This window comes from Phytophthora infestans, genomic scaffold, assembly GCF_000142945.1.
Source record: "Phytophthora infestans T30-4 supercont1.11 genomic scaffold, whole genome shotgun sequence".
Taxonomy (NCBI): domain Eukaryota; phylum Oomycota; class Peronosporomycetes; order Peronosporales; family Peronosporaceae; genus Phytophthora; species Phytophthora infestans.
The window spans coordinates 1678914-1694589 of NW_003303748.1; the positions used below are offsets into that span (position 1 = coordinate 1678914).

The window sequence follows — 15676 nt, forward strand, 5'->3', positions numbered from 1 at the left end:
TTGAAATAACTATCTTTACAAGTCGAAGTACTATTATATGGTCCAGGCGCTACATCTGAGATGTCACCTACTTTTTCTGACGGTGTGTTCTTCCCACTGGACATGGGTACTAGGCGTGATGTCGGTATTTACGACTTGAAGGTTGGATTCTTTCAATATGAGTATTGTATCCGATGGTGATCGGAAGTAGTGATAGCAGGTTGGAGCAATTTAACGAGCGAAAATCGCTGATGGCAATCACTTTGTATGCAAGGATGGCATACCGGGTAATAGCTCTTGTACTGTTGGGGGGCTCCTTAATTCACCATCATAGCCTTCGAATATCGACGAAGGTTGCAATTACGTCGAATTCAAATCCAGATAATTTTCTAAAATAGGCGGATGATGCTGATTTCCAACTTACGCGCCAAAATTCTAATTTTGCGAGCATTAGCTCCTTCGATTGCTGCAGTGTCGACCAAAGCTCGTAAATGGCAAAGTTCTGCTAAATCGATGAAACTTGTAAAAACGGACGACTCGCCTTCGTGGGCTCGCACATAGCAATACATGCACACTGGCACTGCAAGATTTGCAGTGCGTGCGTACCCTTTGTGGCGTTCTAAATTAGATTAGAACTGCAAGTATGCCATCGCTCTTACGGGTATTATTATTAATGCTATCAACAAATAAAGGTTCAGGCAAAGTGTTTCTTAATGAAATGGTAACCCTATACTACGAGAATGTGCCGACTAAAGTATTCGCTTAGCCTTGATTTAATCACTATTATTCACAGTGCTAAGGCGCGCGTTAATGTGCAGCCTACTTGCATTTTAACCAATTAATTACTGCACGAATTGATGCAGTCTGGTGCTCCGATTTATAAATTGCGGTATGATTGAAGTCGTTACCTACTAAAAAGGTCTTTGGGAACGAATGTCGTGCTGTGATTCATACTAACGCTAGCTGCTTAGTGATACGCGGCAAAAAGTAAATCGAGATGATTATAATATTTCTGCCTGCTGGTCGAGAAGCTAAGATGCTTTTCTAAAACCGCCTCTCAGTTCGTTTCTAAAGCGCTCTTGCCCAAGCAGGGAGCGCCAATACCTCGGTCATCGGCACCAGCAGAATTCTACCAGCGGTCGATCAAGCAGCATTAACTAAGTATTAAGAAGACGATCATAGACGGGATGGTAAATTCTCAAAATAGCAGATGAGTATAAATAAATTGTCGAGTGGTAGATTTTAAAATGAGAAAGAGCTATAATTGTTGTAGGATAAATGAAGAAAAAGAAGGAATAATCAATAACTTCTCATATCACTCCACTCACTCACGCTGCCTTGGAATAGCGACAGCGGACGTTCATCAATGGGGGAGACCAAGTTCAAAAGAGAACCCAGCACTGCAACCACCGACATCCCGAGTCAATGAATGAAGTCCAATACGATCATCAAAGTTATTGAGATTGTCTACGAGGAAAGTCAAGTAGAAAAGAAGGTACTATAGAAATGATCCTGTGTAAGTACGGTCTTGGTTTGCTCTTCCCCAAAGCTGGAGCAGCATATACGATTGGTACTCACCACATGGGCAACAGCACATAGCTTCTGCACGCGTAATTGGTTAATCAGCTTCAACACCGCTGGCATGGCATAACACCGGGTTTATTCGAATCCAAAATCAGTCGAGTCCAGACCACCTGCAAAAATACATACCTTACAAACGATGAGCTTATTTCGAATCGTATTTACTACCTGATATTGGAATTTCTTTTTTAAATTCTTTAATTGAAAAGTACGTAGAATGTCGTATCATTCGTTATTGAAATAAATATCTTTACAAGTCGAAGTACTATTATATGATCCAAGCGCTACATCTGAGATATCACCTACTTTTAAGGGTCGCCTGACGGTGTCTTCTTCCCATTGGTCATGAGTACTCGGCGTGATGGAGAATTCAATCGGTGTTTACGACTTGAAGGCTGGATTCTTTCAATATGAGTATTGTATCCGATGGTGATCGGAAGTAGTGATAGCAGGTTGGAGCAATTTAACGAGCGAAAATCGCTGATGGCAATCACTTTGTATGCAAGGATGGCATACCGGATAATAGCTCTTGTACTGTTGGGGGGGCTCCTTAATTCACCATCATAGCCTTCGAATATCGACGAAGGTTGCAATTACGTCGAATTCAAATCCAGATAATTTTCTAAAATAGGCGGATGATGCTGATTTCCAACTTACGCGCCAAAATTCTAATTTTGCGAGCATTAGCTCCTTCGATTGCTGCAGTGTCGACCAAAGCTCGTAAATGGCAAAGTTCTGCTAAATCGATGAGACTTGTAAAAACGGACGACTCGCCTTCGTGAGCTCGCACATAGCAATACATGCACACTGGCACTGCAAGATTTGCAGTGCGTGCGTACCCTTTGTGGCGTTCTAAATTAGATTAGAACTGCAAGTATGCCATCGCTCTTACGGGTATTATTATTAATGCTATCAACAAATAAAGGTTCAGGCAAAGTGTTTCTTAATGAAATGGTAACCTTTTACTACGAGAATGTGCCGACTAAAGTATTCGCTTAGCCTTGAAGTATTCGCTTAGCCTTGATTTAATCACTATTATTCACGGTTCTAAGGCGCGCGTTAATGTGCAGCCTACTTGCATTTTAACCAATTAATTACTGCACGAATTGATGAGAAATTCCAGTCTGGTGCTCCGATTTAAAAATTGCGGTATGATTGAAGTCGTTACCTACTAAAAAGGTCTTTGGGAACGAATGTCGTGCTGTGATTCATACGAACGTTAGCTGTTTAGTGATACGCGGCAAAAAGTGAATCGAGATGATTATAATATTTCTGCCTGCTGGTCGAGAAGCTAAGATGCTTTTCTAAAACCGCCTCTCAGTTTGTTTCTAAAGCGCTCTTGCCCAAGCAGGGAGCGCCAATACCTCGGTCATCGGCACCAGCAGGATTCTACCAGCGGTCGATCAAGCAGCATTTATCAAGTATTAGGAAGACGATCATAGACGGGATGGTAAAGTCTCAAAATAGCAGTTGGGTATAAAGAAATTGTCGAGTGGTAGATTTTAAATGAGAAAGAGCTATAATTGTTGTAGGATAAATGAAGAAAAAGAAGGAATAATCAATAACTTCTCATATCACTCCACTCACTCACGCTGCCTTGGAATAGCGACAGCGGACGTTCATCAATGGGGGAGACCAAGTTCAAAAGAGAACCCAGCACTGCAACCACCGACATCCCGAGTCAATGAATGAAGTCCAATACGATCATCAAAGTTATTGAGATTGTCTACGAGGAAAGTCAAGTAGAAAAGAAGGTACTATAGAAATGATCCTGTGTAAGTACGGTCTTGGTTTACTCTTCCCAAAGCTGGAGCAGCATATACGATTGGTACTCACCACATGGGCAGCAGCACATAGCTTCTGCACGCGTAATTGGTTAATCAGCTTCAACACCGCTGGCATGGCATAACACCGGGTTTATTCGAATCCAAAATCAGTCGAGTCCAGACCACCTGCAAAAATACATACCTTACAAACGATGAGCTTATTTCGAATCGTATTTACTACCTGATATTGGAATTTCTTTTTTAAATTCTTTAATTGAAAAGTACGTAGAATGTCGTATCATTCGTTATTGAAATAAATATCTTTACAAGTCGAAGTACTATTATATGATCCAAGCGCTACATCTGAGATATCACCTACTTTTAAGGGTCGCCTGACGGTGTCTTCTTCCCATTGGTCATGAGTACTCGGCGAAGTTACAATGAGTGTCGGTGTTTACGACTTGAAGGCTGGATTCTTTCAATATGAGTATTGTATCCGATGGTGATCGGAAGTAGTGATAGCAGGTTGGGAGCAATTTAACGAGCGAAAATCGCTGATGGCAATCACTTTGTATGCAAGGATGGCATACCGGGTAATAGCTCTTGTACTGTTGGGGGGCTCCTTAATTCACCATCATAGCCTTCGAATATCGACGAAGGTTGCAATTACGTCGAATTCAAATCCAGATAATTTTCTAAAATAGGCGGATGATGCTGATTTTCAACTTACGCGCCAAAATTCTAATTTTGCGAACATTAGCTCCTTCGATTGCTGCAGTGTCGACCAAAGCTCGTAAATGGCAAAGTTCTGCTAAATCGATGAAACTTGTAAAAACGGACGACTCGCCTTCGTGGGCTCGCACATAGCAATACATGCACACTGGCACTGCAAGATTTGCAGTGCGTGCGTACCCTTTGTGGCGTTCTAAATTAGATTAGAACTGCAAGTATGCCCTCGCTCTTACGGGTATTATTATTAATGCTATCAACAAATAAAGGTTCAGGCAAAGTGTTTCTTAATGAAATGGTAACCTTTTACTACGAGAATGTGCCGACTAAAGTATTCGCTTAGCCTTGATTTAATCACTATTATTCACGGTGCTAAGGCGCGCGTTAATGTGCAGCCTACTTGCATTTTAACCAATTAATTACTGCACGAATTGATGCAGTCTGGTGCTCCGATTTATAAATTGCGGTATGATTGAAGTCGTTACCTACTAAAAAGGTCTTTGGGAACGAATGTCGTGCTGTGATTCATACTAACGTTAGCTGTTTAGTGATACGCGGCAAAAAGTAAATCGAGATGATTATAATATTTCTGCCTGCTGGTCGAGAAGCTAAGATGCTTTTCTAAAACCGCCTCTCAGTTCGTTTCTAAAGCGCTCTTGCCCAAGCAGGGAGCGCCAATACCTCGGTCATCGGCACCAGCAGGATTCTACCAGCGGTCGATCAAGCAGCATTTATCAAGTATTAGGAAGACGATCATAGACGGGATGGTAAAGTCTCAAAATAGCAGATGAGTATAAATAAATTGTCGAGTGGTAGATTTTAAATGAGAAAGAGCTATAATTGTTGTAGGATAAATGAAGAAAAAGAAGGAATAATCAATAACTTCTCATATCACTCCACTCACTCACGCTGCCTTGGAATAGCGACAGCGGACGTTCATCAATGGGGGAGACCAAGTTCAAAAGAGAACCCAGCACTGCAACCACCGACATCCCGAGTCAATGAATGAAGTCCAATACGATCATCAAAGTTATTGAGATTGTCTACGAGGAAAGTCAAGTAGAAAAGAAGGTACTATAGAAATGATCCTGTGTAAGTACGGTCTTGGTTTACTCTTCCCAAAGCTGGAGCAGCATATACGATTGGTTCCCACCACATGGGCAGCAGCACATAGCTTCTGCACGCGTAATTGGTTAATCAGCTTCAACACCGCTGGCATGGCATAACACCGACGTTGCTGGGTTATTTCGAATCCAAAATCAGTCGAGTCCAGACCACCTGCAAAAATATATAACTTACAAACGATGAGTTTAATTCGAATCGTATTTGCTACTTGATATTGGAATTTCTTTTTTAAATTCTTCAATTGAAAAGTACGTAGAATGTCGTATGATTCGTTATTGAAATAACTATCTTTACAAGTCGAAGTACTATTATATGGTCCAGGCGCTACATCTGAGATGTCACCTACTTTTTCTGACGGTGTGTTCTTCCCACTGGACATGGGTACTAGGCGTGATGGAGAATCCAATCGGTATTTACGACTTGAAGGTTGGATTCTTTCAATATGAGTATTGTATCCGATGGTGATCGGAAGTAGTGATAGCAGGTTGGAGCAATTTAACGAGCGAAAATCGCTGATGGCAATCACTTTGTATGCAAGGATGGCATACCGGGTAATAGCTCTTGTACTGTTGGGGGGCTCCTTAATTCACCATCATAGCCTTCGAATATCGACGAAGGTTGCAATTACGTCGAATTCAAATCCAGATAATTTTCTAAAATAGGCGGATGATGCTGATTTTCAACTTACGCGCCAAAATTCTAATTTTGCGAGCATTAGCTCCTTCGATTGCTGCAGTGTCGACCAAAGCTCGTAAATGGCAAAGTTCTGCTAAATCGATGAAACTTGTAAAAACGGACGACTCGCCTTCGTGGGCTCGCACATAGCAATACATGCACACTGGCACTGCAAGATTTGCAGTGCGTGCGTACCCTTTGTGGCGTTCTAAATTAGATTAGAACTGCAAGTATGCCATCGCTCTTACGGGTATTATTATTAATGCTATCAACAAATAAAGGTTCAGGCAAAGTGTTTCTTAATGAAATGGTAACCTTTTACTACGAGAATGTGCCGACTAAAGTATTCGCTTAGCCTTGATTTAATCACTATTATTCACGGTGCTAAGGCGCGCGTTAATGTGCAGCCTACTTGCATTTTAACCAATTAATTACTGCACGAATTGATGAGAAATTCCAGTCTGGTGCTCCGATTTATAAATTGCGGTATGATTGAAGTCGTTACCTACTAAAAAGGTCTTTGGGAACGAATGTCGTGCTGTGATTCATACTAACGTTAGCTGTTTAGTGATACGCGGCAAAAAGTGAATCGAGATGATTATAATATTTCTGCCTGTGGTCGAGAAGCTAAGATGCTTTTCTAAAACCGCCTCTCAGTTTGTTTCTAAAGCGCTCTTGCCCAAGCAGGGAGCGCCAATACCTCGGTCATCGGCACCAGCAGGATTCTACCAGCGGTCGATCAAGCAGCATTTATCAAGTATTAGGAAGACGATCATAGACGGGATGGTAAAGTCTCAAAATAGCAGTTGGGTATAAAGAAATTGTCGAGTGGTAGATTTTAAATGAGAAAGAGCTATAATTGTTGTAGGATAAATGAAGAAAAAGAAGGAATAATCAATAACTTCTCATATCACTCCACTCACTCACGCTGCCTTGGAATAGCGACAGCGGACGTTCATCAATGGGGGAGACCAAGTTCAAAAGAGAACCCAGCACTGCAACCACCGACATCCCGAGTCAATGAATGAAGTCCAATACGATCATCAAAGTTATTGAGATTGTCTACGAGGAAAATCAAGTAGAAAAGAAGGTACTATAGAAATGATCCTGTGTAAGTACGGTCTTGGTTTGCTCTTTCCAAAGCTGTACGATTGGTACCCACCACATGGGCAGCAGCACATAGCTTCTGCACGCGTAATTAGTTAATCAGCTTCAACACCGCTGGCATGGCATAACACCGACGTTGCTGGGCTTAAATCAGTCGAGTCCAGACCACCTGCAAAAATACATAATTTACAAACGATGAGCTTATTTCGAATCGTATTTACTACCTGATATTGGAATTTCTTTTTTAAATTCTTTAATTGAAAAGTACGTAGAATGTCGTATCATTCGTTATTGAAATAAATATCTTTACAAGTCGAAGTACTATTATATGATCCAAGCGCTACATCTGAGATGTCACCTACTTTTAAGGGTCGCCTGACGGTGTCTTCTTTCCATTGGTCATGAGTACTCGGCGTGATGGAGAATTCAATCGGTGTTTACGACTTGAAGGCTGGATTCTTTCAATATGAGTATTGTATCCGATGGTGATCGGAAGTAGTGATAGCAGGTTGGAGCAATTTAACGAGCGAAAATCGCTGATGGCAATCACTTTGTATGCAAGGATGGCATACCGGATAATAGCTCTTGTACTGTTGGGGGGGCTCCTTAATTCACCATCATAGTCTTCGAATATCGACGAAGGTTGCAAATACGTCGAATTTAAATCCAGATAATTTTCTAAAATAGGCGGATGATGCTGATTTCCAACTCACGCGCCAAAATTCTAATTTTGCGAGCATTAGCTCCTTCGATTGCTGCAGTGTCGACCAAAGCTCGTAAATGGCAAAGTTCTGCTAAATCGATGAAACTTGTAAAAACGGACGACTCGCCTTCGTGGGCTCGCACATAGCAATACATGCACACTGGCACTGCAAGATTTGCAGTGCGTGCGTACCCTTTGTGGCGTTCTAAATTAGATTAGAACTGCAAGTATGCCCTCGCTCTTACGGGTATTATTATTAATGCTATCAACAAATAAAGGTTCAGGCAAAGTGTTTCTTAATGAAATGGTAACCTTTTACTACGAGAATGTGCCGACTAAAGTATTCGCTTAGCCTTGATTTAATCACTATTATTCACAGTGCTAAGGCGCGCGTTAATGTGCAGCCTACTTGCATTTTAACCAATTAATTACTGCACGAATTGATGAGAAATTCCAGTCTGGTGCTCCGATTTATAAATTGCGGTATGATTGAAGTCGTTACCTACTAAAAAGGTCTTTGGGAACGAATGTCGTGCTGTGATTCATACTAACGCTAGCTGCTTAGTGATACGCGGCAAAAAGTAAATCGAGATGATTATAATATTTCTGCCTGCTGGTCGAGAAGCTAAGATGCTTTTCTAAAACCGCCTCTCAGTTTGTTTCTAAAGCGCTCTTGCCCAAGCAGGGAGCGCCAATACCTCGGTCATCGGCACCAGCAGGATTCTACCAGCGGTCGATCAAGCAGCATTTATCAAGTATTAGGAAGACGATCATAGACGGGATGGTAAAGTCTCAAAATAGCAGTTGGGTATAAAGAAATTGTCGAGTGGTAGATTTTAAATGAGAAAGAGCTATAATTGTTGTAGGATAAATGAAGAAAAAGAAGGAATAATCAATAACTTCTCATATCACTCCACTCACTCACGCTGCCTTGGAATAGCGACAGCGGACGTTCATCAATGGGGGAGACCAAGTTCAAAAGAGAACCCAGCACTGCAACCACCGACATCCCGAGTCAATGAATGAAGTCCAATACGATCATCAAAGTTATTGAGATTGTCTACGAGGAAAATCAAGTAGAAAAGAAGGTACTATAGAAATGATCCTGTGTAAGTACGGTCTTGGTTTGCTCTTCCCAAAGCTGGAGCAGCATATACGATTGGTACTCACCACATGGGCAACAGCACATAGCTTCTGCACGCGTAATTGGTTAATCAGCTTCAACACCGCTGGCATGGCATAACACCGACGTTGCTGGGTTTATTCGAATCCAAAATCAGTCGAGTCCAGACCACCTGCAAAAATACATACCTTACAAACGATGAGCTTATTTCGAATCGTATTTACTACCTGATATTGGAATTTCTTTTTTAAATTCTTTAATTGAAAAGTACGTAGAATGTCGTATCATTCGTTATTGAAATAAATATCTTTACAAGTCGAAGTACTATTATATGATCCAAGCGCTACATCTGAGATGTCACCTACTTTTAAGGGTCGCCTGACGGTGTCTTCTTTCCATTGGTCATGAGTACTCGGCGTGATGGAGAATTCAATCGGTGTTTACGACTTGAAGGTTGGATTCTTTCAATATGAGTATTGTATCCGATGGTGATCGGAAGTAGTGATAGCAGGTTGGAGCAATTTAACGAGCGAAAATCGCTGATGGCAATCACTTTGTATGCAAGGATGGCATACCGGATAATAGCTCTTGTACTGTTGGGGGGGCTCCTTAATTCACCATCATAGTCTTCGAATATCGACGAAGGTTGCAAATACGTCGAATTCAAATCCAGATAATTCCTTAAATAGGCGGATGATGCTGATTTCCAACTCACGCGCCAAAATTCTAATTTTGCGAGCATTAGCTCCTTCGATTGCTGCAGTGTCGACCAAAGCTCGTAAATGGCAAAGTTCTGCTAAATCGATGAAACTTGTAAAAACGGACGACTCGCCTTCGTGAGCTCGCACATAGCAATACATGCACACTGGCACTGCAAGATTTGCAGTGCGTGCGTACCCTTTGTGGCGTTCTAAATTAGATTAGAACTGCAAGTATGCCATCGCTCTTACGGGTATTATTATTAATGCTATCAACAAATAAAGGTTCAGGCAAAGTGTTTCTTAATGAAATGGTAACCTTTTACTACGAGAATGTGCCGACTAAAGTATTCGCTTAGCCTTGATTTAATCACTATTATTCACAGTGCTAAGGCGCGCGTTAATGTGCAGCCTGCTTGCATTTTAACCAATTAATTACTGCACGAATTGATAAGAAATTCCTGTCTGGTGCTCCGATTTATAAATTGCGGTATGATTGAAGTCGTTACCTACTAAAAAGGTCTTTGGGAACGAATGTCGTGCTGTGATTCATACTAACGTTAGCTGTTTAGTGATACGCGGCAAAAAGTAAATCGAGATGATTATAATATTTCTGCCTGCTGGTCGAGAAGCTAAGATGCTTTTCTAAAACCGCCTCTCAGTTCGTTTCTAAAGCGCTCTTGCCCAAGCAGGGAGCGCCAATACCTCGGTCATCGGCACCAGCAGGATTCTACCAGCGGTCGATCAAGCAGCATTTATCAAGTATTAGGAAGACGATCATAGACGGGATGGTAAAGTCTCAAAATAGCAGTTGGGTATAAAGAAATTGTCGAGTGGTAGATTTTAAATGAGAAAGAGCTATAATTGTTGTAGGATAAATGAAGAAAAAGAAGGAATAATCAATAACTTCTCATATCACTCCACTCACTCACGCTGCCTTGGAATAGCGACAGCGGACGTTCATCAATGGGGGAGTCCAAGTTCAAAAGAGAACCCAGCACTGCAACCACCGACATCCCGAGTCAATGAATGAAGTCCAATACGATCATCAAAGTTATTGAGATTGTCTACGAGGAAAGTCAAGTAGAAAAGAAGGTACTATAGAAATGATCCTGTGTAAGTACGGTCTTGGTTTGCTCTTCCCAAAGCTGGAGCAGCATATACGATTGGTACCCACCACATGGGCAGCAGCACATAGCTTCTGCACGCGTAATTGGTTAATCAGCTTCAACACCGCTGGCATGGCATAACACCGACGTTGCTGGGCTTATTCGAAACAAAATCAAGCGAACGTGGTGTTTTGTACCAGGTACTTGCATGTGTAAATCATATTCGGTTGATGAAAATGTGTTTTAAAATTGTCAACAATACAACCGTGGCCCCCTAAAGCACTTGCCGTAGTGGACAGACTTTAATTAGAACGCGGCAAAACAGTGAAATGGTAGGTAAATTCTGATCTTGTGGCAATCTTTGGCTGTTGGTCGAGTATCTTAGTGGTGTAACAGTTGGGTGTAATTTCCGGCTGCCTTCGTATGCAACGATGTCTCCGCGGATGAAACTCATGCAGTGCTGACGAGCTCACGTCATAATGCCCTCGTATTCGCGCGTGCAAATATGTCTAATTTTCAAGAAGGTAGCGATGCATTTCTCATTCTATCTTACGCGCCAGAAGTCTTTCCAGTATTGTGCAAATATTAGTTGCTGCAGAGCTGAGCGAGCATTCAGGATTCCTAGCACAACTCTAAAGTCAGCTACATCCCTGACGCCTTGCGCACGACGAAATACAGTACTTCCAGTCACTTGAAATGCGTTAGCTTGTGATTTTAGGATAATGGATTACACAGTACTTTTAAACACAGAATTAGGGCGTTTCGTGTAGCTTTTGTTTAATGCAATTTGCAATGGTCTGAGCTCTCTTAACTTTCCGGTAACAGCTTTCATCTCTACACTTGCTCCAGCCCACGCCGCTTTTCTCTGATTGACCTTATCTCCGCACTTTATCTGAGCTCCTGGCCAGATAGTTCCTCTTTATATGCGAGCTTGGCCTTTATTCATTTCATAGTTAGAAGCTAACGTTAGTGAAGACCCGTCTCCATGGGATTCGCATGAAGCAATACATGCGCACAGTGCACTCGTTTAACGCCAGTGTATCCTTCGTGACCTTATGGCTTCATACAGCATACAAAACGCATATTTTATCTAAAAGTTGCTTATCAATTCATCGCTTAGAAATAGCACAACACAATACTTCATAGTATTTATTTCACGGGAAAAAACAATATAGCCATTTCAGTCTTACCACAATTTCCGTCAGTACTGCTTCGTAAGGATATTAGGTTTAGCAATTACAATTTTGGTGGGTTTCCCAGGAAATAGAAACCATTTTCTTGTTTCTAACTGCGGAATCTGTGGCCATAAAAGCGCAGACATCAATTCAACAGCTAAACCGGCGTCTGGCCAACTGGTCCTCACTCCCGACGCCTTCGCTGCCCATGTCTCCAGCGGCTGCGGCCCCTCTCCCGGGCGTCATGACGTGCAGCTCGTTGCGCTCTACAGGCTCGTCCGTCTCCGTGACGCGTCCGACCGCCACGTCCGCCGTGGCAGCGGCGTCTCCTGCCGTGCGCGCGCTGTGCTCGGGTGCCGTGGCAGGCGTCGTGGCCGACTCGATGCTGCACCCGCTGGAGGTGATCAACTTGCGCATGAAGATCCAGCAACAGCCTAGTGCTAAGTACAGCGGGATCTTGCGCTCCGTTCGCACGATCCTTAAAGAGGAGGGCGTGCGCGGCTACTTCGGCGGTCTCAGCACCACGTTATTGGCTTCTCCCGTGTGTGCCGCAATGTATTTCGGCACGTACGAGACGCTCAAGGCGACAGCTGCCCCACTTGTTCCCGAAGAGCACCGTGGCGTGGTTTATTTCCTGGCTGGAGCGGCTAGTGAGGCCATCATCTCGGCGGTCAGTGTGCCATCCGAGGTCATTAAGTCGCGACTGCAACTCGGACGCAATCCCCGCAATGCCAGTGGAGGAGTCGTCAAGTACACACAGAACTATAGAGGCACAGCACACGCAGCCAAGTCGATATTGCGATCCGAAGGAGTACGAGGGCTGTACGCTGGATACTCGGCATGTCTGAGCGTCGACACGTTCTTCTCTGCGTTCTCGTTTCTATTCTACGAGACGCTTAAGCACCGATACCAACAGCATTTAGCGGCGAATGACTCGGACCGACAACTGAACTCCGTCGAGTCGTTGGCTGTGGGCTCCATTGCCGGCGGAATGTCGGCGTTTCTAACTAACCCGCTGGACGTCATAACAGTGCGACTCATGACACAAGGCAAAAATAAGAAATACCTCGGACTACGCGACTGTTTGGTCCAATCAGTTAGAAACGAAGGTCCCGGAGTACTTTGGCGTGGCGCGTCGTGCCGTATAGTGTCAATCATGCCTACGACGGGCATCTGCTTCGGAGTTTACGAGAGCATCAAGCACAGCTTCTTCGACGGCGACTTGGAGGACTTTGACCTCGAATAAGTGTCTTAACGGAGGAGTATATAATAGAGCGAATGAGTACACAACCTCAAATAAACACATTTGAGTTGAAATGGTCCTGGACTAATTAGTTTGAGGAGAATGAGTGAATGCTACAGCTGCACTTCCTTAACTCTACGCCGTGCGCTTGAAGTGGTCCTCGTCAATAGTCGAGTACACGTGTCCCTCACTAGTGAGATAATTGAGTGCACTTCGCAGTTGCTGCTCATTCATTTGTCCGTTCAAGTCGGCGTATATCTGGTCGATCTTGATGCCGCGGTCGCTGGTGCACGTGCCCAGGACGTCCAGAATGGCCTTTTGCTCGGGAGAGAAGTTGGAATCCATCATACCGTAGTCCACACCTCCTCCGAAACCTCCCGTGGCGCCAGCATTCGGCTGGTTCCACTGGTTCGCTCCCTTTGTAGGCGTGTTAAACGACGTCATCGTGACGTCCGCCTTGCCGTCGTTGAGCGGGCCCTTTGTATTGTAGCAGTGAGCGTAGATCACCTCCAGAAGATGATGCGTCAGCTCGTTCATGTCTTGTACGGGCACTACATTGAAGCAGGAGAGACTGGCCTTGCCCTGGAAGGAGCGCAGCTTGCCTACCACACGCACGTAGCTGCCCTCTCGCAGGTCGCCTTCACTGGCGTCTTCGTCGGCGTTGACAAAGTATTGGCAGTCGAAGGCTCCAGAGCCGTCGTCTAGTTGGAAGCGCAGGCTCGTAGATTGCGGCGTGAGGTTGGTGAGCAGCCCCACGAGCCGCACCGTGGACACTTCTTGGCCGTCCAGACGCACCGCGTCATCGTCTCCTGCGTTTAGCGATTGCAGCTGCTTGATAGTCACTGGGAGGATGCTCTGAGCGCCACCGCTACGCTTAGTGGGAGTCGATTGACTGCCTGAGGGCTGGCTGGACATGAAGCCGCCCCCACCAGAGTAGTCGTCGTTGCCAAACGCCTCGTAGCCGCCGCCGTAGTTCATGATTGCAAATTGACTGGGACTAAAAATGGCGCCAAATTAAGATGGACGGACCTTTAGGTTTTAATAAATTATTACTTATAATCATTTAAAGAAGAGAGTGATTTATTTGCCCGAATATAAATCTGCCAAATCTGAGTCGAGTCGACCCTAAACCTCCTCAGATAAATATTCCTTTCCGGACAAAGTATACCGTATATTAATAGTAAAGGGGGGCGACCACACATTTTTCCCGCCTCGGGGTCTGAGTACTGCTGGACGATCGCCACGAATCTGCGCGTGCTGCCGAGCGTGGGTCAGCCACAGGGCAAGAATCGATCGGCGCAAACGTTGTAGATGGAGCTAAGGGCGCGGACGTCTCAAAAACGTCGTGGATCAGGGTCACGAAGCGATGATGACGCATCCAACGTCCCGGTCGAGTCCAGCGAAGAGGAATTGGTCGACAAATCGCTCCCGATGGAATCTGGCGACAACAGCAGCCGCTCCAGCGACTGGACCAACACCGACGACTCTGAGTCTATCAATGTAACGCTGGCTGTGCCCGACAAGCACCACTTCACATCGTGGGACGCTTTCCACTCGTATTTAGACCGGTATTTTGCCGCATCTTACCAGGTAAAGTGGATTTACACTGCAATAGGCTTCTTTGCTGATCCCATTGTGTGCTATGAAGGTCTTCCGTGTTCGTACAAACACGACCGTTGAGCGTCGTAACACAGACATCCGAAACAAGAACTTTAAAGCACCTGAAATCCCGTCCGAATGGAAATACTACGCGAAGACGTTAGTCTGTACTTGCTTCGGCAAGTACAAGTCGAAGGGAAACAGCAAGCGCCCACGTCAAGAGACCCGGTTATCGGACTGCAAAGCCCAGGTAAGATACGGCTTCAAGTTTTACTTCTGCTCGGGTTCGTTCGGGTTTGTTCGGGCATTGCGGGTACTATTGTCTCAATTATCGGTACTAACGTTAATAAATCTGGCATAGATCAACGCCTGCGTTCGACTAGTTGACAAAGCCAAGCACGCGTTTGCAGTTGGTATCACAAAGTGTAACCCCGTACACAATCATGTCGTCAACCGCCAAACCTTCTATCGCTTTTCCTCGATCCACAAGGTGCTAGATGATGGCGTCGTTGAGTCGGTGGATATGCTCCGCAAGGCGGGTGCAAAACACAAGAATATTATGAAGTTCATCATCGAGAACACGGACGCCAACCCGTCTATTCAGGACGTGCGTAACATGGTTCGAAGCCTCAAGCAGAGCGAAAACGTGCGTGGTTCGCGTAACAGTGCCAAACGGTTGAAAACATGGATGCAAGAATTCTGTGAAGCACCAGGAAATATTGGACGTATATTTGTCGAGACCATGCAGACCAAGGTATAGTATTCGTTCAATTTGACTATCGATACCTTAGCTAACGTGCAGTGTTGAATGTAATTATCGGGAGGCAAACTTGATAGCTAGCTCTATCAGTGACACAATGGCCGGATTCGGGATGAAGGACTACCAGCTTGCAATGAAGTTTCTCCAATCGGTGTCTCGTATCATAAAGCACAAGGAGTTTGAGAGGCTTATTCAAACCGAAACGGAACGACCTACCATCCTGGTTTCAAAGACCACAGGTGCGGGTGACGATGTGGATGATTGTGGCGACTGTGAGTTTGGTCAAGCTGATATTGAGCATACC

General features: G+C 44.4%; 2 protein-coding genes across 2 annotated transcripts; one reads left to right on the forward strand and one right to left on the reverse strand.

Moving 5' to 3' along the window:
- Positions 1–11591: 11591 nt before the first annotated feature.
- PITG_07545 (Mitochondrial Carrier (MC) Family) lies at positions 11592–12813 on the forward strand (the record flags this gene model as incomplete). The annotated part of the gene is made up of 3 exons (XM_002904485.1): positions 11592–11642; positions 11913–12581; positions 12802–12813. The coding sequence occupies 3 exons, from the start codon at positions 11592–11594 to the stop codon at positions 12811–12813; spliced, it is 732 nt and encodes a 243-aa protein (XP_002904531.1).
- A 335-nt stretch (positions 12814–13148) lies between these two features.
- On the reverse strand, positions 13149–13928 carry PITG_07546 (replication protein A 32 kDa subunit, putative; the record flags this gene model as incomplete). Its single annotated transcript, XM_002904486.1, has 1 exon — positions 13149–13928. One exon carries the CDS (start codon positions 13926–13928, stop codon positions 13149–13151), a length of 780 nt encoding a protein of 259 aa, XP_002904532.1.
- Between the last annotated feature and the right edge of the window lie 1748 nt (positions 13929–15676).